At 34.4% G+C, this 24,060-nt stretch overlaps 2 protein-coding genes across 2 annotated transcripts; both read left to right on the forward strand.

The window, feature by feature from the left end:
* The first annotated feature begins 14,259 nt into the window (after window positions 1–14,259).
* Window positions 14,260–15,424, forward strand: LOC108346884 (PRA1 family protein B4). Its single transcript, XM_017585945.2, has one exon. It carries the CDS (start codon window positions 14,444–14,446, stop codon window positions 15,110–15,112), a length of 669 nt encoding a protein of 222 aa, XP_017441434.1. The 5' UTR covers window positions 14,260–14,443; the 3' UTR covers window positions 15,113–15,424.
* Window positions 15,425–19,805: 4,381 nt separating this feature from the next.
* Window positions 19,806–21,101, forward strand: LOC108346609 (uncharacterized). The gene has a single exon (XM_017585674.2). It carries the CDS (start codon window positions 19,806–19,808, stop codon window positions 21,099–21,101), a length of 1,296 nt encoding a protein of 431 aa, XP_017441163.2.
* The last annotated feature ends 2,959 nt before the right edge of the window (window positions 21,102–24,060 follow it).

Raw genomic sequence — 24,060 nt, forward strand, 5'->3', positions numbered from 1 at the left:
TATCCAGCATTATAGTCAGGTGTTATAAGCAATTAATAAACTGAAATCTATTCCTAGCATTACAGAATATCAAGTATTCTTGTTCAGATCAGATTTTAGAAATACTTTCCAGTCAAATCTAAAACCCACATTCATGAAACTATTGATCAGATAGAATCAAGCACTAAGAGCAGAACAAAAATACCAATATTGAATAAAAATAGAAATGTTATAAATAAATATCACCAGATTACATCCGAGTTCGAATCGGTTACATTCAATCCCAAGAGAAAAGATCAGTCACTCATGGTAGCCGTTAGCATTCTAAGAGATGAAGAAGAAGATCCTACAACTAAAGTGGAAGAACAACTCTTTGGATAACTCTGTGATATTTTTCTCCGGTGCTCCCTCCATTGTCCCTTTCTTTCTGACTCGTGAGTATATATATTTGGCAAATTCTCGCTTAAGATAGATGATTATCGCTTAAGTGAGAAGAAATTTCTTGGTGAAGATAGATCATTATCGCTTAAGCTAAATTATTCTCGCTTAAGCAAGAATGACTTTTAAGTTAATGGCTTCCTAGACGAATCTTGCTTAAGCGAGATCATTTTAGCTTAGGCGAATTGTTGTAGGATTTGCTCTTCTCTCTTTTCTCTTCTCTCTTAATTTACCTGGAACATATACAAAATAGGGATAAAATGATTTCTTTTTAATCAACAACTCGGAAACATATGATTATATTTCATCTTTCTTATATTAGGGCGAATTGATAAAAATGTACACAATTTAAGACAGAAGTGTCAAAATTTCATATGAAAATTTACTACTCTTTTGCACTAATCACTTACTCATTTAATATTCTCGTAAGGTGACCTTTGTTTTAAATAGGTTGAAGTGGTGATTTCCACTTTGTACTTGAAACAATAATTTCTCACTAGCAACAAACAAGTGGCAACTAGAATTGTCCATTAACAATGGACAAGTAGTGGTAATATGCTTATCCATAAACTAGGACACAAATTTTACATATAAAGTTTATAGGGTCAAAGACAAGTTTACATGAATACCTTCCAACAAGAAGTTAACATTTTGAATTTGGATCTAGTGTGATTTTTTAGGAAATAAAACCTTAATAAGTGGATGAAAGTAAAGATATAGACATTGGTGAAAGAACTTTGTTAAGATCTGTTTTAGTCTCTACACCGATTTGGAGCAACAACTAATCGAACTTCTAAAAGAGAACCACCAAGTCTTTGTATCTTCATTAAAAGTTTTGTATCTTATCTTTAGCAATATCCATTTCTTCATAAATAAATTTCACAACTGGCTTGTCATCTGAATCCACAATGCACAATATCTTAATTAGGGAATAACACCCCTTATGCAATTCAAAATATTTTTCCAAAATGCCTTATTTAATATCAAACTTTTCACAAACTCCTATCTCAAGTCTTTATAAGTTGACTAAATTATCATTCCTTGGATTTGAACATCCTACTAAGTAATCCTTTATTTCATTCGAGCATCTCAAATTCAAATAAGAAGTGATAAAATGAGTATCAATTGGTCTTATAAAATATGTCCCTTTTTAAATTTATGCAACCATAAAATAAAACTTGTTCTTGAAAAAATGTAGATTATGATTTCCTTACCATTCATTAATGTCTCATGATAGATTGGTATTTTCTTCTCAAAATGCTCCAACATTAAATCAATGCAGTAGATTGCACAGGGTGTTCAATGTAGCTTTTGTCTCAGGTACATTGACTAGTCTCCAATTATCTTGTAATTTGCTACATTATCAATTATAATTTAGATCACATTCTCTTCTCCAACCCTCAACAACATCATGAAAATTTTTTTTTGCATATGTCATAAATGTAACACCCCGATTTAGGCGTTACAATTTATTTTCCACAAAAATACATATATAACTTTTCTTTAACAATTTTCAACACCAACAAAATATTAAGTGCTTTATTACAACACAAGTCTTCTAAAATAAAATTTCACATAGTTCATAAACTTCTGAAATTTAAAATTCCACACAGTTTGAAATTTCAAAACATATTTATTTAGAAATTCCCCATGTCTCTTTTTTTTTCCCACAGATCTCTCATCTTCTAAGCAAGTCCAGAACCATCTGCTAATTCATCTGAAATAACTGCTCCCGTATAATATCACACATTATACGATCATTGCATTCACATACACAAACACAAACAATAGGGTGAGCTAACCGATTCAAGAAATATACATCATCCACAATCTTACTAACATCACAAGTGTGGCAATCAGTCCAATACATGCATCTCAAACATACTCAAAAAAAACAACTAGTACACTGATACTTTATAATATTTCTCCAGTCAAAATCATCAGTCGATTTACTAAAGTTAATACAACATATTATTAATCTGCCTACTTACCAAAGCACAGCAGTCAACAATCCTTCTGTCAACTTACCAAAGTAGTATAACCATGATATACTGATTACTTACTAAAGTAATCTAACAAGGTGATTTTTATTATCTACTTACCAGAGTAGTACAACAAAGTGATATTGTCTACTTACCAAAGTAGCACAATAAGGTGATATCGTCTACTTACCAGAGTAGCACAACATGGTAATATTGTCTACTTACCAAAGTAGTACAAGGAGGTGATATTGTCTACTTAACAAAGTAGCACAATAAGGTGATATTGTCTACTTACCAAAGTAGCACAATAAGGTAATATTCAGCCTACTTACCAAAGTAGTACGGTTTATATTAAATTCACCTCTCATTTTCCCACCTACTTACCAAAGTAGTGTCCGGCTTCAAACCTTTCCCCTCTCGACTTACCAAAGTCGTAGGAAAATAAATAAAAATTCAGATTTACAATTATGGCAATAATGCCTATACTACCCATCCAAATTTACCATCAACTTATTTACAATTCATGATTTAACTCAAATAATTATTACAACTCAGAATGTTCAATATAATTAAATTTTATAATATAGAATATATTATATTACTCATCCTCCAATCTCCAAAATACAACTACACATACAATTTAAGAATATAGTTATCCAAGTTTTTACCCAATACAAATAAATTTACAATTTCGTGAAAAGATTATTCTTCACTCATATCATTAATTACAGATCTGAACCAATCAAACTAATAACCAGCATGTTTAACTCATACAATAAAATTTTCAGTCCAATCCAACGGTTAATGAGGCGGAAATCATAATTTTTGTATAAATGATCCAAAAACATAAATTAAGCAGTATTGAGATCCTTGAGAAGATACGAAACTAATATCTATAAATCTGTATCTCCGATTTAAAATCGTAACAGTCAAAATATGACACTATCTTCTAGAAACAACATATTAAAATTTCAGGGTAATCCAACGGCTAACTAAGTAGATATGGAGGTTTTACCGAGGTAACTCAGAGACAGAAATTTAAGTGGTTCTCGGTTAAACTCAAAATGCGGAATGAATTCCTCTAAGCACAGACATCTAATGCTAAATCTGAACGGTCAAGATCACTTAATATGTCTTATGCACTACATACTAAAGTTTGGGCTCAATCTAACGGTTAATGAAATATATATGAAATTTTTACCATTATAACTTAAGAACAGAATTACAGTGTTCATCAAATATTTCAAACTTTCGAAATTTCTTTCTCTAAGCATAGACTTTCAATTAAAAATCCGATCGGTCACAGTGTACTAATATGTCTTAGGGATCATATATCAAATTTGGAGGTTGATCTAACGGTCAAATATGTCAGGATATATATTTTACCGAGACAACTTAGTAACAGAACTACAGGGGTAACTAATTTACTCAAACATGCAGAATTTATTTCTCCAACTACAGACTTTTATTTTCAAATCCAAACGGTCAAAGTGTAGTAATAGGTCTTAGGATTCACATATTAAAATTTTAGCTAAATCCAACGGTGAAAATAATTAATAGAAATTTTTCACCACAGTAACTCGAAAATAAGAAATTATAATCATGAAAACCAAATTTACACAAGTCAATAGATAACTACCATTACCAAAATTTAACATATTCATACTCATATTCATGATCATAACAAGAAAGGATTTTCTCCCCTACCTCTTTTCCAATGAAGATTTTCCAACTCTTGGTGCTTTAAATCTCAAGCTTCCTCCTTTGCTTACTTCCAACAACAATCTCTCCTAAGTTTTAGTTTGTGTTCTTTTGTTTTATTAAGGTAAGAAACCATGTATTTAACCTTGAAAATCAGCAGCCTACCTTAGTGTTTGATGGTTCCTACCACAAAGAAACCACTCCCCCTTAGTCTATGCTTAATGATTACCACACCATCATTTCTACTTTTGTAAGTTTGTCCTATTTGGTTTCATTGGGTAGAAGTTTTGAGTGGAGTCAACATTTCAAAGTTGCTAGGTGAAAAGAAATTAATCATGAGTGTGTGGAAAAAAGAAGATAAAGTCTCATTATGGAAGAGAGAAAATTAATATGGTATATTTTCATTACTCAAAATAATGAGTATTTTTACTATAGAAAACTCATATACTAGATGTATATTCTAACTTGACAAAATATTGATATATATACCCTAGCTATACAATAGATTAAAATAAAATATTAAAATCATATATTCAATATTTTAACATCATATTATTATCATATAATAATAAATTTTTATTAATTATGCAACAAAATGAAATAACACATCTTATCACAATTAATTTGGGTCTAACAACTTTCACTATACATTTTTCACACCATAATTAATTATTCAAAACCACAACATATAAAAATTATTTTTTATTTTTCTATGGGTCTTACAATAAACATCAATAGACTTCGAAAAGAATATCCTCTTTGTATTATTTACCAAACCATTAAGTGTAGTCCTTCTTCTATCTATCCATCCATGTATCATTATTTTTCATAAATTCTCTTCCAAAACATATTATCTTTTTACTAGATCATATTGATCTTTTCATCTTGTTGCTTCAAACATTTCACCCTAATTTCATGATGGTGACTTACATCTAGCGCAATGTTTGGCATCCAATTCAAGCATCCTTTTGAAATCTTCACTTTATTCTACATTAAATGAAATTACATTGTTGTATAAAAGTCGAACAATTTCTTGACATACACCATCCTTCTTGTGAGACCCTAGAAAATCAGCACTGCAAATCCCTGTCACATCACCATTAATACACGCCACATCACTGCTCAGGGAAATTAAAAACCCACTTTGCACCGCATGCACGTTTGCCATGTGTCATTTTAGAACCTTAGGAAATCTGTAGTGGGAAAGAGGTGTCAGTATGAGAGTGCATGTCCGTTTGACGTTGGGGAGAAAAATTTATTTCTCTGAAAACACTTCTTCTCACTCTCTGCATTCACCTTCTTCCTCACGAAACTTTGGCCTTTCTTCTTCTCCAACTTCTCTCTAGAACTCCCAACTTCTCTCTACTGTAATTCTCACGCTTCTTCTCCGATCACATTTCAGAACCATAGGAACGTTCCCTGAGACGTGGGCGTTATTCTGGACCGAACAGAATTAGGATCTATGCTGGTAAGTCCTCTCCTTCAGTCGTTCGTCCGTTAGGTTTCATGCGAAACTAGGTTCTGGGTTCATGCATGGGTGAAATCTGAGTTATTTTTGATTTTGGTGTATAGATTAAGCGAAAGTTAGTAAGTGAACCTTGGAGTAGAACGCCGTTAGAGGACGCACCATATCCTTGCTTTAGGACGTTTCACATACTGATCCGGGTAAGGGAAGCTTATATATTTAATTTATACTTGTATGATTATATGAAAGCATGATATGGGTTGTCTGTATGAAATATATGTATATGTGCTAATTTGGATATGCATGAACGAACCCTGTTGTACTGGATGAATCTGATTTCTGATTTGGTTGAACTGCATGTTGGTTTGATGAGTATGGATTGAAAGATGGATGATTACTGTAATATATGAGTTATTAATGTGATGAACTTTATAAAGTCTGTAAATTAATATTGGATGTGAAGTTATAAAGTATGAATCGTATGAAAAATGTTAAAGTTAAGATAGTTGGAAAAATCTGGATATGATAATTCTTCCTATGATAAATTACGTTCGTCATCGTACGGTCTTATACCGTTCGGTTTCCCTGAAAAAGACTTAGAGTAGAATTCTTTCATTTGGAAAGAGTTCGGTTTGAGAATGAGCGTCTTCATTTGAATTACTATGTTTGAGCGTTCGGCTCAGCATAGAGTTGTCTTACGCATTAAATTAAATGATACTAAATTAAGTAACGTTCGGTCTTATACCGAACGTTCTTCCTAAATAGCGCTCGGTCTTATACCGAACGTTCGTCCTGAAATTTCAAGCATTCGTCCTAAAGAGCTCTCGGTCATGTACCAAGCGTTCGTCATGATTTGGTTTTCGGTCATTTACCTAGCGTTCGCTTTAATGTAGTGTTCGGTCTTAAATCGAACGCTCGTCCTTATCTTTGATTCCCTAACGAACGTAAATAGCGTTCGTCCAAATAATTAGTAAATGTATATTGGCGCGTTCGGTCATTGACTGGCAGTCGACCCCTTTTAAACAAAAGGTTCCCAATGTAGTTAAAGTATTCTTCTTGATGTATCTTCGTCCAAGTGGAGTTAACCCGTCCTCTTGGTACATAAAATATTCTGAAAATGGTCTTATTACTCTGGAGTCTTTCTGATTGTTAATGGGTTCTTCTAAATCTGACTTTTAATGTTCGTCCTCTTCCTTCAGAAAGTTGAACGTTCGTCCTTTTATGAAGGTGGAACATAGAATGAAAATGTTATTAAGATGAAGTATTAAGATGTGTGAATACTATATTAAATGATTATACGATTATGGAATTTGAACGAGCGTTCCAAGGAGGAACGTCTCAGCTATGTTAAATATTGAATTTGGTAAAGTATGACTGTGGATAAGTTAGGACTCGCTGTCCATCCTGATGTTCCGTGATACTCGTCTTCATGTAGAGGAGGGTAGTCATGTGTGGGAACGGCAGGAGGTCCTTAGTCCATAAGTTAACATGGGCGACGTAAGAACGGACTAACCTCGAGTGGCAGCTGTGAGATTATATCAGTTACTACACCACTCGGGTGCAAGGACGCTTGTAGCTACACAGATCATACAGTCCGGACGGTCTGTCTTATTTATATATATATTTCGATGTTATCTTATGTTAAGTTACATGCTGTTTGTGTGAATTGTAATGTTGGATGTATGTGGTGATTGTATGAATTAAATTATATAAGCTTACCCTTTCGTTTTTCCTTGTGTTGTCCATTGTATCTGTACGTTTGTCCTGTCTTGCAATGATCATCCGTGTGGATGTGAGCAGAAGGCGAGGCCACCCTAGAGGACGTGATCGAGGAAGAAAACTTAGTGGAAGTTGAAGTGAAAGCGGAGCAGTAGGACGTCCGTCTTTCTTTTTAGTTCTAGACGCTTGCTTTTGGTTTATACGTCCGGTTATTCATTTTGTAATACCGTTCGTTATTAGCCTTCACTGATTTCGTTTTGTATATCTTAACTCTGCACTCTAAGCCGTTCGGCTTTTAAACTCTGATTATATAAAGACTGCATTGATTTACTGTTAATTGTAATTAATTCTGACTTATGGTAATTACTATATTTTGGAATGTTACACTTCTCACTTTTCTTAAAATGACAATGATAATAGTTCGAGTGCCCCTTTTTTCTTGAAAATACTTAAACGATTTCTCACTCTCTTCTTCCCTCTATCATTTTCTAACATTTTTTGAATAATTTGTCTTACTCTCTCATTCAAATTCTTTATAACCCTATTTATAATATGATCCTAAGATTGTCAGGTCCATTCACTAACTAGGCTCATCCAATAAATTTATGTCATTAACTAATAAAACTAATGTCCATAAAAATCTCTAATTAAAAAATTATAGAAAAAAATAAAAAAGGATCAATATAATAATATAAAATTTATTTAAGTCTCTAGCCTCTTTTATTTTACACCTATGTGCTCATCTATTTTTTGGAATTCTGCCTCAAAATTTAATTCTATCTCCAACATCACACATAAATAAATGTTTATCTTAATCATTTAAGATGATATGTATTCAATTGAAAGTTAAAAAAGTTGGTATCATCACTACAACAACATTATTCATACCAAAAACTACATGCAATTTTTTTCTCTCATGATACTAATCAACATATTTTTTCTTTATGGTTGCATGATTTCCTTGGGAAGTTCATCACCCACTACCTTCCAAAGAGAATCTTCATAGTAAAAGTAACACCTTATCTTTTTATGTACATAAAAATAAAATTAATTATTACTTATATTTAACTTTTATATTTACTTAAATATGCAGTTTATAACTTTCAAATTGAATATTTTTGTTAATTGAAAAAATATTTTTCATAATTGTGTATATAAACCCCTAAAATTTCCAAAAATTACAAATGCACCAGTATATATTTATAATGATTATAAATTGGTCCTTAATTATTGTTTTAGTATTTTCAAATTAGTCGTTATGTATGTTTAATAATTTTAATCAGTCACTCACCAATTTTTAATAATTGCAATTAGGCCCTTGATAAACTAATTATGTTAATTTTTACAAATACGTTAATATTTCAATGCAAATTTTTCATTCAATATACAATTGTTAAATTTATAATGATCCTTTGTTTTCTTATTTGATTTCTAATATGAATTTAAACTAAAATTTCTAATATTTTTGGATTTCATTAGTAATTTTGTTGCAAAATTCATCACTAATAAGATTCATAGAATTTTTTCTAAAATTTTAAAAAAGTGAAAGTCAAGATAAACCATCAATAGATCATAAAAACGTGTTTTACAATATAATGAAAACAATATAAACAAGTGGATCAAGTTCATTTCTCCAACAAGTTTGGTGCACCCATGATAAGAACAACAAGTTTGGTGCACCCATGATAAGAACAAAGTAGGAATATTATTTTACTCATGTGACATGTGAAATTTAATGTAAAGAATTAATGAGCTTGAGAAGATTTTTTTTCTTCTCTTCCAATGGCAACCTCTCAAATGTAATTACCAGGATTACAGACATATTACTTTTACAAATAATCTTTGTCTTTTTTGTCAAAGTTTTGCCTGCAACTCAATCTCCCATGTCTTTCTTACAATTTAAAAAAATGAAAACAAGATAAACCATCAATAGTCCATCGAAATATATGTAAGAATTTATTAAAAATAGTTTGAAATGTTTTTATTTTTGTGTCAAAATACATGACTTAGGGTATAGAAAGAAATTAAATTGTGTTTTACAAACCATGAACTCAAGCTCACAAAATTGAAAACAATATAAATAAGTGGATCAAGCTCATTTCTCCAACAAATTTCGTGCACCCACATGATAATAACAAAGTGGGAATATTATTTTATCCATGTGAAATTTAATGTGGGATAAGCTTTAGAAGATGTTTTCTTCTCTTCCAATGACAACCTTCAAATGTAATTACCATAATTAAAGACAAATTGCTTTTACAAATCATCTTTGTCCTTTTTTTCAAAGTTTTGCCTATAAACACAACACTATCTCCCACTTCTTTCTCACAATTCCCCACAATCTCCCACTAATATAGTTGTGCATTACACATATATAGATTATATTGGTTATTGATGTGTGAATAAAATGTAATTGCATTCGTATCTTAGTTTATGTCATTTGCATACATAATTGCATTAATTGAATGATTTCATCATGCATTATCTTTGTTTTGAATTATATATTTGGGTTTTGTGTTTTTCTTGTAATTGATGTTTCTAAGTGTTAAACACAAATCTTTTAAAGAATTGATGTTTAAGATACAAAGTTGAAACTAGAGAGTTCCACAACTTAGTTATGAATGTTTCCACAACCTGTGGATTTTGCTGTAAAATGTAGAGTCGAAACCAGAGAGTTCCACGACTGAGCTGTGAAAGTTTACACAACCTGTGAATTTGTCTTGAGAGAAATAAAATGCAAACCAGCAAGTTCAATAATTGAGTTGTGGATTTACTAATATCTCATTGTGTGGATTTAAAGAGATTAAGAAAATAAAGAAATTAATGACAATTACTAGAAGGGAGTAATCCCTGTCCTAAAAAGGGGGGTTAAAGGAAAAAAAGGGGAGAAAAAAGAGATAAAAGGGCACATATCACATTCTACACTTCTTCTTCCTTGAGTTTCTTTTGAATTTTACATGATGCAGAACTAATTTATTTTTTTTGTTAAAGGATTGATGTAATACTTTGGATTATAATTTTTAAACCTTTTCAATTGATATTTAGTTAATTTTAATTATCCCAGTGTTTTATTTATGTTTTAATGTCTATTCTATGAATAGTTTCACAATTGGGAAATTGGAGATTGTTTGCGATTATAAATAGAACAAATTAGATGTTTTCATAATTGGGAAATTGGTCATAGCTAATTAGTTTGCAACTGAGATAATAATTGTTGTTCATGATTTTATTAAATTTTGTAACTGACCTAGAGTTAGAATTCAATGGATAAGTTTGTTTGTCTAAGGAATTAGGGATAAACAAGCTCTTAATAAACTTAAGGGGATAATTATAATTCAGACATCAATTGGAAAGGATATGAACTTATTTGAAAGGGTATGAAATCAATTTTATAACATTCTTTATTTTAATTGAATTTTCATCATTTGTTTATGTTCATTATTTCACTTGATTTTCTGTTGTTCAAAATTACATGAATTAGTAATCTAGTACTCAACTCATTCAATTTCAAACGATATATTATTACTACAATAACAATTGGTACACTTGCCAAACGTTCATCAATTATCTTATAATTTTGACTAATTTAACATTATTAAAAATATGAAAAATAATGATTGATTTTAGTGATTGAAAATAACAAAATCTATTAATGACTAAATCAGTGATGGAATATTATTTTCCTAAATGAGTGATTGATTTATTTGTTTTTATGTTATTATTTTTTTTTTTTGAAGTTAGAAAATGTTATCCCTTCCAAAACAAATTGATACTTAAAAACGCCTTTTCCCACTTTGCAAATATTTACAAAACACATTGCCCGGACGAAGTAGTGGACTCACTCTTCACCAACCACTAGATTCGCCACAACCACCCAACATCAAGCTCTTTCACGAACCAGAACCACAAGATCCCTACAAACCAGAACCAGGCCCCTTCATAAACAAGCTTGAGGCCCTTTCGTAATCGAGCTTCACAAACAAGCTTGAGCCCTCTTCACAAACGAGCTTCACGAACCAACTTCACGAACTAGAACCAGGCCCACGAACCAGACTAGACTCTTTCACGAACCAGATCAGACTCCTTCACAAACCAAACCAAGAAGCGCAAACCCTAATGTGGGGGAAGCATAAACCCTTCGCGAAAAATCAATTGGTCAAGTAAGTGAATGCAATATCTATTGCAATGTTTATTTTTCTTATTTATCTCGAGTATATATATGACGACATTTTTGGTACATATAATAGAACAAGTTTTGATCTTTGAATTTGATGTATCTTTATGTTTGTGTTTTTTATGTTCAACCTTCTGTGACAATAAATTTCCCGTACAATTTTTGTATTTTTGAAGTGAGTTTTGGATATAATCCTTCTTTAAAAGAACTTATGCTTGAAAAAAATTTAAAAAAAAAAATAACTAAGATTGTTAGTAAAAGTAAAAATAAAATATGAATATCTATTTATACTCAATTCCCTTGTATATATTTTTGAAATTTTATACACTCTTTCTCACAAATTACTCATTAAATTTTGAAAACAACTCTCAGCCAAACTATCCATCATTTACAATCAAAACAAAAAGTATAAGAAATCTAAATTCAACTCAAGAACCAATAAATACTATAACTCTTACACCAAACTAAGAAAATTTAAAAACATTTTTAAAAACACAAATCAAAAAATAAACTACACCAAATAAGAAAGAAAGAGACATCAAAACTAGGAATCAAATTGAGGAGAAAAATACTTTCGAAGCCTATAAAGGATTAAAAAAGGAATCTATAACTATTAACTATAACAAATAATTTGTAAAACAAAGCAAATAAGTTATTCAATCAAAAAAATCAAGTTATAAAGAATATTTAGATTGTTAGAACTAATTTGAACATCCAATAGATAACTCGATTAAAAAGAAATATAAATCATGCATAATTAATATTTAGAATATTTTTATTACACTTGAGATAAATGAAAGCTAATTAAACATCGGCTTAATACCCTATTTTGTCCCCAGTTTCGTTCGAAAATATCAAATTAGTCCATCTTTTAAAAAATGCGTCAATTACGTCCTCACTTAATAAAATTTGCATCAATTAAATCCCTTCCGTTAAATCCGTATAAACGGCGTTAATTATTCAAGTAGAAGAGAGAGAGAAATAATTAACGTCGTTTGTACGGATTTAACGGAAGTGATTTCATTGATACAAATTTTATTAAGTGAGGACGTAATTGACACATTTTATAAAGGATGGACTAATTTCACATTTTCGAACGAAAATGGGGACAAAATAAAATATTAAACCATTAAACATCCGTCCACTGTTATTGTAATTTGTGTTTTAAATTTCTCAATATAAATGTTAACACTCAACTTCTATCCGTGCAATATCATAATTCATTCTCAAATCTGATTTTTTTTAATAATTTATCTCAAATAGAATTAAAAAAAATTGGAAAGTGAAAAAAAATTATTCAAATCAAAGCTAGATTATAACAATTTTTTATCTAAAAAAAGTTATATTTAACTAAAAATTTGAAACAGTGACTTGTAGAAAGTTGTGATTGAACCCACCACTTGCATGAAAGCGAACTCCAGCAAACAAGAACAACTGAGCAACACAAGCTATTTTACTATCACGAAAGTTGTAGTTGCTTCCAATTGAATTACTTTTCTTCTTTAATTGCAACCCAACAGATTTTCCTTTCACATGGGTTGACAAGAATTGTTCACTTCATGATTGAACTCTCGAATGATTCTCACTTTGATATTTCTTGAATTCTCAATCACAATCGCTTCACAGATCAAATATTTGATCAAATGCCTCAATAACATGAATCTAGTTTAAAACCACCAATTGATGTGAATTGTTGCACCCAAATAGAACCAATGTTTTCAAAACATCCATTAACCAAATTAGAAGATCTCAAATCACCTTCCAGCACCACACATCTATCAATTTAAAATATATTTTTAAATTGTTTAATCTATCAATTCATTCTCAGATGTATGTACTATATTTTCAAATTACAAACTCGGATGCGGAATCTAAAAATTTAAAAATATATTAGGAATGACTTAATTTGAGATACAATTTCGAATTTTCAAATTACACAATTAAAAAATGTGTATTTTTTAATCTTAAAATTCATTTTCAATAAAGTCATCAAACACGTATTTATAAATTTTACAATCATAAATTTAAATCTTGGACAATTTAGACATTTACAACGTTGCTACATTGCGTAAGAGAACATGAGGTGCAAAGTAATTGCATGAACGTTATTTTATTACAACATGAATCTCATACTCGTTTATAATAAAGGCCATGCTTGTTCTGTTATTATTGTATAAAAGTAAACTCGACCTATATTCGCCTTGTAACAAAATAAAATAAATAAAAATAGTATTAAAATAAACACTTAATTTATATTTTTTAATAACTTTTGGTATAATCTTTAATTAAATTAAATTAGTATATCTTCTAACAAGTGTTGACAATTATTTTAGCAATATCTTTTAATTAGAGAATTATATTCTTTAACAAATTAAAAAATATTTGTATTTTATAACATCCTAATTGCATAATTTTTTACTTAAAATTATTACATAAATTTTTCAATTAAAAATGATTATATACTATTTTTGAAATTTATTTATAAAATTATATATTTTCTTAAAATTGTATTTTTTTTTAATATAATAAAATTTTTGATACACGAATTTACGTGTTTTTCCTAGTCAACCATAAAAAGGATTGGGGCTAACACGAGAGTTATGAAATTAAACTTAAAATAAAATCACTCGATTAAATGAAGCATTTGCGGGCAGTATTCTAAGAAAGCGCATCTATCGAAAGAGGGTGAAAGAAAACCACATAATTTGTGAGACTTTGACCTAAGATAAATGAAAATGTTTGGGGTAATTCCCACTTTCAGCACTATATATCGTGGCTCTTCCCACAAACGCGTTTGGCAAACGACGTGTGACTGACGACGAAGGACCTCAAACGCCATTGCGTTTTTCGTCGGTGATGCGTTCCTAAACTTCACCACTAAGCAACAAAACAAAGCATAAATATAAATACAAACACGTTCTCTCTTTCTTCTCACATTTTCTCTCTCTATTAAAACCAGTTCCCTCTCTTTCTCTCTCTAAACACATGGCTACCTCCGCGCCTCCCGTCCTCCCAATCTCCAACTCCCAACCCGCCGCCGCAGGAGGTCCCGGCGCGGTGTTGACGGATGCTCCTGCCAACAACCCTGCCTTCCGCGCCTTCATCAATCACCTATCCACCTCCCTTCGCCACGGCCTCGACCAGCGGCGCCCTTGGGCGGAGCTCGCGGACCGCTCCGCCTTCTCCAAACCGGAATCGTTCTCTGAAGCCACACTCCGAGTTCGCAAGAACTTCTCATACTTCCGTGTAAACTACTACGCTGTCGTTTCGCTGATCCTTGCGATCTCGCTCCTCACCAATCCCTTCTCCCTTGTCCTCCTCGCCGGCCTCCTCGCCTCCTGGACCTTCCTTTACCTCTTCCGCCCCTCCGACCAGCCTCTCGTCATCCTTGGCCGAACGTTCTCCGATTTCGAAACGCTAGCTATCCTCTCCGGGCTCACCGTCTTCGTCGTGTTCCTCACCAGCGTGGGCTCCGTCCTCGTCTCCGCTCTCATGCTCGGCGTCGCCGCCGTTTGCCTCCACGGTGCTTTCCGCGTGCCTGAGGATCTGTTCCTCGACGAGCAGGACGCCTCTCAGACAACCGGATTCCTCTCCTTCCTCCGCGGCCCCGCCGCTGTCGCCACTGCCGTTCCAGCCGTGTCTGCGCGAGTTTGAGTGAGGAATCCTTAGATCTGAAACTCCCGATCCGTTGAATTTTGGTGCCTCGAAACGACAAGAATGTGGAAATATAGTGTCTCTCTTACCTGAATCCTCAGATCTGATACCCTCTCCCGATCCGTCGATTTTTGGTGCCTCTTAGCGGAATGAACGTGGAAATGTAGTTTCTTTTCTTTTCTTTTATTTTATTTTAAATTCCTTTATCCATATGAACAAAATTTATTATACATAGGGTGAATAATAAGAATTATCACGGTATATGTATGGATCTTTGTTGTGTTTTCCTTTTTTACATACGTGATTTGTTGATCGATCAAGATCTCTCAATTTTATCAATTTCATTCTGTGATTTGTTTGATTTCTTGAAATTTGTGATCAACAACGTTAAAGGTATGATCAATAACCGTACTTTGTATTGGTATAGCAACTATGTTGTAAGATTTCAGTGGCTCTGGTGATTGTTTGAATTTGAAGATCTGGTTGATGGATCTGTGATTTTTCTCAGTTTTATTCTTGCATCATTAAGCTTCTCAAGAATTATATTGTACTCCGGTGATTACTTTTTTCATTTTCACTCGCAATGAATTAACTTGCCTTTTTTTTTATTCCATTGAAATTGACATTGGTGATGTAATGCTGTCTAGATATCATCGTATATTGTGCGAGATAGAATTCGTGTCAGGTATAATCTGTAAATTCTGCATTTGCGTGATTCACGAGCTGTTTAAAATTTCTTACAGTGTTTGCATGAGGACTTGGATTGTTTTTCAGAATTATGTTGTTCCATTAATGTGGTTCCAGTGATGAAATATTTCAGTGTTTATAATATATTTTGCCGACAACCTCATGATCTGTATACTTCAATGTTCAATTGCGGTGGATCTGTTGATTTTTCTCTTTCAACCTTTTGACATTGTATTATTTCATCATAGCACTCTTTGCTTAGATCGTATAACTGGTGTGACATAGAGTTAGATATAGATTTAAACATGATGTTTTCAAGTTCTGTTTTTCCTCTAATAGTTCAGTTCATGTGATTATGTATACGTTCATTACTTTTTGTTAAAAGATTTGTGGTTTTTAACTTTTAGGTGGAAGTGGGATGGGGCTTTATATGTGAGTTCATTATCTATGGTATTCAGGTTACATTATCTATGGTATTAAGGTTACATTATCTATGGTATTCACGTTACATTATCTATGGTATTCAGGTTACATTGTTCTATTTGTGTTGTTCTGGTGATCATATTTTTCAATTTTTATAAAATATTTCTCATTTAAACCTCAAAAACACATTAACTAGATCTCATTATTTCTGTCGTATGAAAAAAATATTGGTTTATGCACGAGCAAGGTTGGATTTGTGTAATAATACGGATTTTTGAGCTTCAATGTTAAATTCGATTGCAGAGTTTTATATCTTCTCAGTTATATGTTAAATAATTATTGAAACGGGCTAAATAACTGCTCGGATAGTGAGTGATGTTCACAATGGTAATTATTGAAACGAGTTAAATAATGGATCGTTAAAATTTAAATAAGTGTTTTTTTATAAATCTTTTTAAAATAATCACTTACTTTAGAATCAATTAGAACTATTTTTATCATTATGCATAGAATTAGAGGAAAAGAAAAGATTGGTAACTTTTTAAAGGAAAAAAAAGATTGTCAATAAATATCCTTTTTAATATTGAGGTCCTTAAACATGTACAAAGATAAAATCGACACAATCCGGCATTTTTTGTACATTTTTTGTATATTCTATTACTGTAGAACATGACTCATCCTCTATTAACTCGACAAACTCTTCATCACATGCTAAAACAGGAAATCAAATCTTCGACTGATGGAGTGGAAAAGAAGTCAAAAGCATAGCTAACAACTTTCTCATGAACCTAGAAGTACTCAGGGTTAGTGATGGAGAAATTTAGCCCTTCACCCCTACTTAGGAGGCTCTTCAGACATTGAAATTTCCCCCAATTTCACATTTTCCTTTAAAGGAGGGAGGAGAGAGAGGAGAGGAAGTTCGTTTGAGGAACCTGATCTAAGGATGAAATCGGTGTGACTGATGAATTATCATCCCAATAGTAATAACCTTTGGATCAATTACAAGCTGTTGCATACCAGGAAATTCAAAGATGGAATAAGAAGACATAGGAACGTACCTAGAAGGAAACATATGAAGAAGCGAACTTGAAAGATGACAACGAAAGGAATGAGAACATAGACGTACAAAAACTAGAATATGCAAGGAAGTATGAAATAGAAATCCAAAATGAGAAATATAAAGGGAAGGAGGATGAAGAGTTTGGGTAGAAGGAGAGACGTTTCGCAAATGGCGGCAAGGAACGTTTAGGCTTTTCGTCTTTTGTAAATTTGAAACTTCCAATAAAAAATAGCCATGTGTCTAGAGGTGAAAAGGTCTTTCGAGGCATAACCCTAGGAAATAATCATGATTCATAAAAAATCCCTCAGTTTAATACATTAAAAGGGCTCAAATTATGAACAAATTAAATACAACATTAGGTATCTAACACTAATCTTGTGCTCAATGGCCAATAATGTGTGGAAATAAGTTGTTGATCTTGTGCTTGGAAAAATAGCCAATGTGTCAAAAATATATAATTGATCTCGTGTTATAAAAACAACTAGCAATGTCAAAAAATAATGAGTCAATCTTATGTCAAATATATTTAAAACACTAAATACAATTTAACATTAGGCTAAGAATAACATAAACTCGTTCGTTTAATAATTTGGTTCACCTTCAAAAGTTAACTTTCAAGTTTGAGAAATTTATGTACCTATGTGATCCAAATTATGTTATTATTGTCAGATCCAAAATGGTCCAATAAGAATATGATTCAAGTATGAGATCCAAATAAAATATTGACCTCCTTAAAATAAGAAAAAAATAATAATTGAGAATATATTTCAGATTAAATGATATAAATAGAATTATTCATGATTAACAAAATTCATTTATCATATTTGTTATTATATTCTACGTATTAACAAGCCTAAAAAGCCTATATATACATGTTATCACAAGGAGTACATTTATCAAATAATCATTCTTGACTTATATACTTACTCAAAATATTTTCTGCGAATGCGACATAGTTCTTGGAGGTGGATTTTCTTTTGATTTTGAACTCATATACATTGACAATTTGGTCAGTCCACCTCGGAAATAACTTGTCCCAAATTTGCTAAGAACAAAAAATATTCATTTGTGATTTTTTTTTCTCAAAACTTCTTAAGTTTTGGACTTTTTCTAAAATCTCTTTATCACTCTCTCCCAAATTCATTCAAGTGAACAAAGTCTAAAGAAATACTATTGATATTTTGATGTGTGTTAAGTCACTAGATTTAATGAAATATTCAAATTTTAATGATACATTGAAATAAATAAATAATTGTATTGAAAGGTCAGAATCAATAGAAATTTCTACCACCAAGTTGGTAAAGAAAAGTCATCAACACTTAATTGGAAGAATTTACCATATTATGAAGGTTGCTAGATGACTTATGTTAATACTTCAACGTAACACGAGTATTCTATAAGTATAAAATCATTATATATCTAGAATGAATGAAATATGTAATCTTTAGCATATTTAATATTAAACTTATTATATTTCTTATAGATTAAAGATGAAAAAGTCTTTATTTGTGTATCTTTTAACTTTCAATTTAGTTAGAAATATTTATAGAGAGGTTAATACCCAATTAATTTAAAAATATGTAATTTTTATATTTTAATACATTTAAAACTATATGTTACTATGGGTCTCGACAAAGCTTGGGTCTCGACATGGTCTCACGCGGTCGGTCTCGACAAAGCCTTCCACTCAGTCTCGACAGGGCCTTACGCGGTCGGTCTCGAACAAGCCTTCCGCTCGGTCTCGACAAAGCTTGGGTCTCAACAAAGCTCACGCAGCCTTCCGCTCGGTCTCGACAAGTCTGTCTCGACAAGGTGTTACGCGGTCGGTCTCGACAGGGCCTTCCGCTCGGTCTCGACAGGGCCTTACGCGGTCGGTCTCGACAAGCCTTCCGCTCGGTCTCGACATGGTCTCACGCGGTCGGTCTCGACAAGCCTTCCGCTCGGTCTCGACAAGTCTGTCTCGACAAGGTGTTACTCGGTCGGTCTCGACAAGTCTTCACCGATCAGCCTTGATAAACAACTAAGAAGATAATGATCGAGTGCTCCCATGAGTGATTGGCAAATAATTGAAGGAGAAAGTGGAGGGGTCTCCCGTTCACCTAAAGGGGTAGCAGCTACGAGTGGTGGGTCCCTCCACCTCTAGTGCGCCAGCCATTACTAAACATCATCATTTCATTACCTTCTCAGTGGACTGTGCATGATGAGGGAATATTCCCTAAAATCAGATAAATAAGAGAAGGTATGCATCTATTCTAATAAGAATGATAGACTGATAAAAACCCATTCTGACTTGAGCGTCGGAGTTTTCATTGCAGGTCCACCCCCCATTGCACCAGAGACCGGCAGCAGGAAGAGAAGCGTAGAGGCGAGGAAAGGAGCGTCAACCGCAGGAGAAGGAGTGTTTCAGGACTGAGGCGGCAGGAGTCTTCCCCGTTCCAGTTCAGCAGAAACATTTTGGCGCCGTCTGTGGGGACGAGTGGCATCCCCATGAAACCACATAAAACCAGAGATTGAAGACACCCAATGGTAACCACAAGAAATATGGAGGAGCAGAGTACCAGAGATTTAATAAGAGAGTTGCAGGCCCAGATTGAAGCACAGGCGCAGATTATACAAGCGCATGCACACACTCAGCAAGAGATGCGGCGGAAGCATGAGGGGGAGATGAGGGCGCTAAGGGCCGAACGGGAACCTCCCGAGCGGTCCGCCACGAATCGGGAAAACGCCAATGAGGCAAGCCACAATTATGTCAGTCCGAACGGTCGAGCTAAAGGGGAACCGACACCCTTGCAGGTCGCCCGACCAACCAGTCTATTGCCTTTCACGATAACGATCATGCAGACGCCAATGCCTGAAAGGACTCCCCCCGTATTAGATAAGTATGATGGTTCGGCTGATCCGGACAACCATTTAAGAACGTTCAGTAATTCAATGGCATTCTATACAGACAGTGACCCTATCATGTGTAGAGCATTCTCATTGTCACTAAAGGAAGAGGCCTTGGAATGGTACCATACTCTTCCTCCCAACTCAGTGGATTGCTTCGCTACTGTGGAAGACCTCTTTAGGAGACAATATGCGTCCAATCGAAAACAGGAGGTAACACCAGTGGATTTAATAAACACTAAGCAGGAGAAAGGAGAAACTTTGAAGGCCTTTATGAAGAGATATACTGAAACAGCGCGACGAGTTAGAGAGGTAGATCAATCTTTTATTATTAATAATCTGCCTTCGTGTATGAGACCAGGATATTTTGCGGAGAAATTGTATGCACGGCCGCCAAAAACGATGGAGGAACTCCAAGACCGAACAACTGAATTCATCCGAATGGAGGAAATGCGCTTGACGCAGAAGAAGCGACAGCAAGAAGGAGATACAGGCGGAAGTGGAAAGGACGGCAAACGACCGTTCGGCAATAACGATAAGAATAGAGAGTTTCCCAGGCCATTCAAGTTTCATCATTATACGACACTCAATGCACCCAGAGCAAAGGTTCTTGAAGAAGCCTTTAGAGCGGAACTTATCACACCTTTAAGGAAGTCATCTCCAAGAAATGCAGACGAAAGAAGAAGTTGCCAGTATCACCAAAACCATGGACATAATACAGAAGACTGCATCACGTTAAAAAATGAAATAGAGAATCTTATCAGGGCAGGACATCTACGAAGGTATATAAAGGAAGCAAGATACGACCCCCCTAAGGAGGGATATTCGAGAAGGAACCCCGACCGGTCGAGCAGGAAAGACGAACGACGGCATGGCTATAGTCGCAGTCCCAGTCGTAGTCGGGAACAGTCGCTTCGTGGAGTGATTAACTAAAAAGAAGTATCAACAATTTTACTATTGTCATGTTTAAATTCAATCTCATTTGATCCATGCTTTTGTTATTAACTTACGTTCTTATAAGAACCTAATTGAGGACGATCAATTGCTCCCGAAGAAGCTAAATAAAATCATATTAAATGAAAGTTGATAAGAGGTAAATTCCTCTATAAATATTTGAAGACCGAGCGGTAAATCCCGCTCGGATAAGAGGTAAACTCCTCTATAAATATTTGAAGACCGACGGTAAATCCCGCTCGGATAAGAGGTAAACTCCTCTATAAATATTTGAAGACCGACGGTAAATTCTGCTCGGATAAGAGGTAAACTCCTCTATAAATATTTGAAGACCGACGGTAAATCCCGAGGTAAACTCCTCTATAAATATTTGAAGACCGACGGTAAATCCCGCTCGGATAAGAGGTAAACTCCTCTATAAATATATGAAGACCGAACGACGAATTCTGCTCGGATAAGAGGTAAACTCTAAATTGAAGCACCAAGATCAAACTCTTTAAAACAAGGGGAACAAACCTCAAACTCATAAGTCTTATAGTTAACCGTTCGGCTAAAAACCAAACGATTAACTCAGACTTGGGGGGCTTATGTTACTATGGGTCTCGACAAAGCTTGGGTCTCGACATGGTCTCACGCGGTCGGCCTCGACAAAGCCTTCCATTCGGTCTCGACAGGGCCTTACGCGGTCGGTCTCGAACAAGCCTTCCGCTCGGTCTCGACAAAGCTTGGGTCTCGACAAAGCTCACGCAGCCTTCCGCTCGGTCTCGACAAGTCTGTCTCGACAAGGTGTTACGCGGTCGGTCTCGACAGGGCCTTCCGCTCGGTCTCGACAGGGCCTTACATGGTCGGTCTCGACAAGCCTTCCGCTCGGTCTCGACATGGTCTCACGCGGTCGGTCTCGACAAGCCTTCCGCTCGGTCTCGACAAGTCTGTCTCGACAAGGTGTTACTCGGTCGGTCTCGACAAGTCTTCACCGATCAGCCTTGATAAACAACTAAGAAGATAATGATCGAGTGCTCCCATGAGTGATTGGCAAATAATTGAAGGAGAAAGTGGAGGGGTCTCCCGTTCACCTAAAGGGGTAGCAGCTACGAGTGGTGGGTCCCTCCACCTCTAGTGCGCCAGCCATTACTAAACATCATCATTTCATTACCTTCTCAGTGGACTGTGCATGATGAGGGAATATTCCCTAAAATCAGATAAATAAGAGAAGGTATGCATCTATTCTAATAAGAATGATAGACTGATAAAAACCCATTCTGACTTGAGCGTCGGAGTTTTCATTGCAGGTCCACCCCCCATTGCACCAGAGACCGGCAGCAGGAAGAGAAGCGTAGAGGCGAGGAAAGGAGCGTCAACCGCAGGAGAAGGAGTGTTTCAAGACTGAGGCGGCAGGAGTCTTCCCCGTTCCAGTTCAGCAGAAACACTATATATTTTGGAATATTGCACATTATTTTAATTTTTTAATTAATTATTTTTTTTCACAATTATCTTATTTTCTTTATATTATAATAACACAATAATTAGAATGTATCGATAATATAAAGCTGAATAATTTTTTATAATCTTATCTAAAGTTGCGAGGGAATTGTTTTAGAAAAGGAAAAAGAAAAGGAAATCTCGGCGTTAGAGTTTTGAAAATATACTTAAATTAGTGTAAAAATTCTAAAAGAATTAGTTAAATGAAACTTAAAAAAATTGAACCTAAATTAAATTATATTATTTTTTATTTAATCTATTAAATTTGATACGTACGTTTAAACACTAGTGCAGCAAGGGGCTTTTACCGCGGTTATTTTTCACTATACGTCGCGGTTTACGAACCGCGGCATATTCAGCCGCGGTAGTAAGTCAGAGACTTTAGGCCGCGGTTATGACCGCGGTATATAGGTTGCGGAATATGCCGCGGTTGTCCAAAGAACCGCTGCCTAAATCCTTTTTTTAAAAAAAAAAAATTTGTCCACTATATGCCGCGGTTGGGGTTACAACCGCGGCATATTCCCCTGCATGTGACAGCACCTACTACCACATAATCTACTTCTCATTCCATCTCTGTGCACAAGTGTTTCTCTTTCTCCCAATCAATCACCGCATCTCAAATTGAAGAGAAAGAACGCTCATTCACGAAAGGAGCACTCCAGGACAGTGCTTCCAGTTCACACGTGACCGTGACCGTGCTTCTCTTCTCCATCATCTCTTCACACTCTGAATCATCACTTTCTCCCTGCTTCCAAGCATAAAGCTTCTCCAGCAAAAATGAAAAGGGTCGTGTGCATCCACACACTTCACCTACCAGCTTGCTTCATTCTCAAAATAAAGTGGCCATGAGTAAATCAGCAAATAGAAGTAAAAATCAACTCTTAATTCATCATCCAAAAACAGCGTTCCAGTCAAGAAATGAAAGACTTCAATCGAAGTGCATAAAAACTGATTCTCGAAGTTGTTGAGCGTCTGCGCGAACAAGACGATTCTGTTCCAAAGTTTTTATTTTTAACTCTGACTGGGGAATCTACCGCGGTTCACTACTTAACCGCGGTATAAGATGGCATTTTTTAAATTATTTTTAAACTATATGCCGCGGTTCGGCGGCAACCGCGGTATAAGATGGCATTTTTTAAATTACTTTTCAACTATATGCCGCGGTTCGGCGGCAACCGCGGTATATTCCTCTAAATATTTCAAATTCATTTTAAATTTATTTCAGGTAGGAGAATAGGTTGCGGTTACTCTCACAACCGCGGCATATACCCCTGTAACTTCTGAAATTCTCTGACTCAGTCAGCCCCTGCAATAAATTGGCAGGGGTATATGCCGCGGTTTTCCATAGAACCGCGGCATATAGGCTGTTATTTAATTTTTTTTCAGACGTGGCGTCAAAGGGGATGGTTGACTGGAGTATATGCCGCGGTTCCCCTCTGAACCGCGGCATATTCCTTCG

Source organism: Vigna angularis, chromosome 9 (assembly GCF_016808095.1).
Source record: "Vigna angularis cultivar LongXiaoDou No.4 chromosome 9, ASM1680809v1, whole genome shotgun sequence".
NCBI lineage: Eukaryota > Viridiplantae > Streptophyta > Magnoliopsida > Fabales > Fabaceae > Vigna > Vigna angularis.

Bases quoted from the DNA above. Each gene is read 5' to 3' on its own strand.
- LOC108346884 (XM_017585945.2), top strand. From the start codon at position 14,444: ATGGCTACCTCCGCGCCTCCCGTCCTCCCAATCTCCAACTCCCAACCC.
- LOC108346609 (XM_017585674.2), top strand. From the start codon at position 19,806: ATGGTAACCACAAGAAATATGGAGGAGCAGAGTACCAGAGATTTAATA.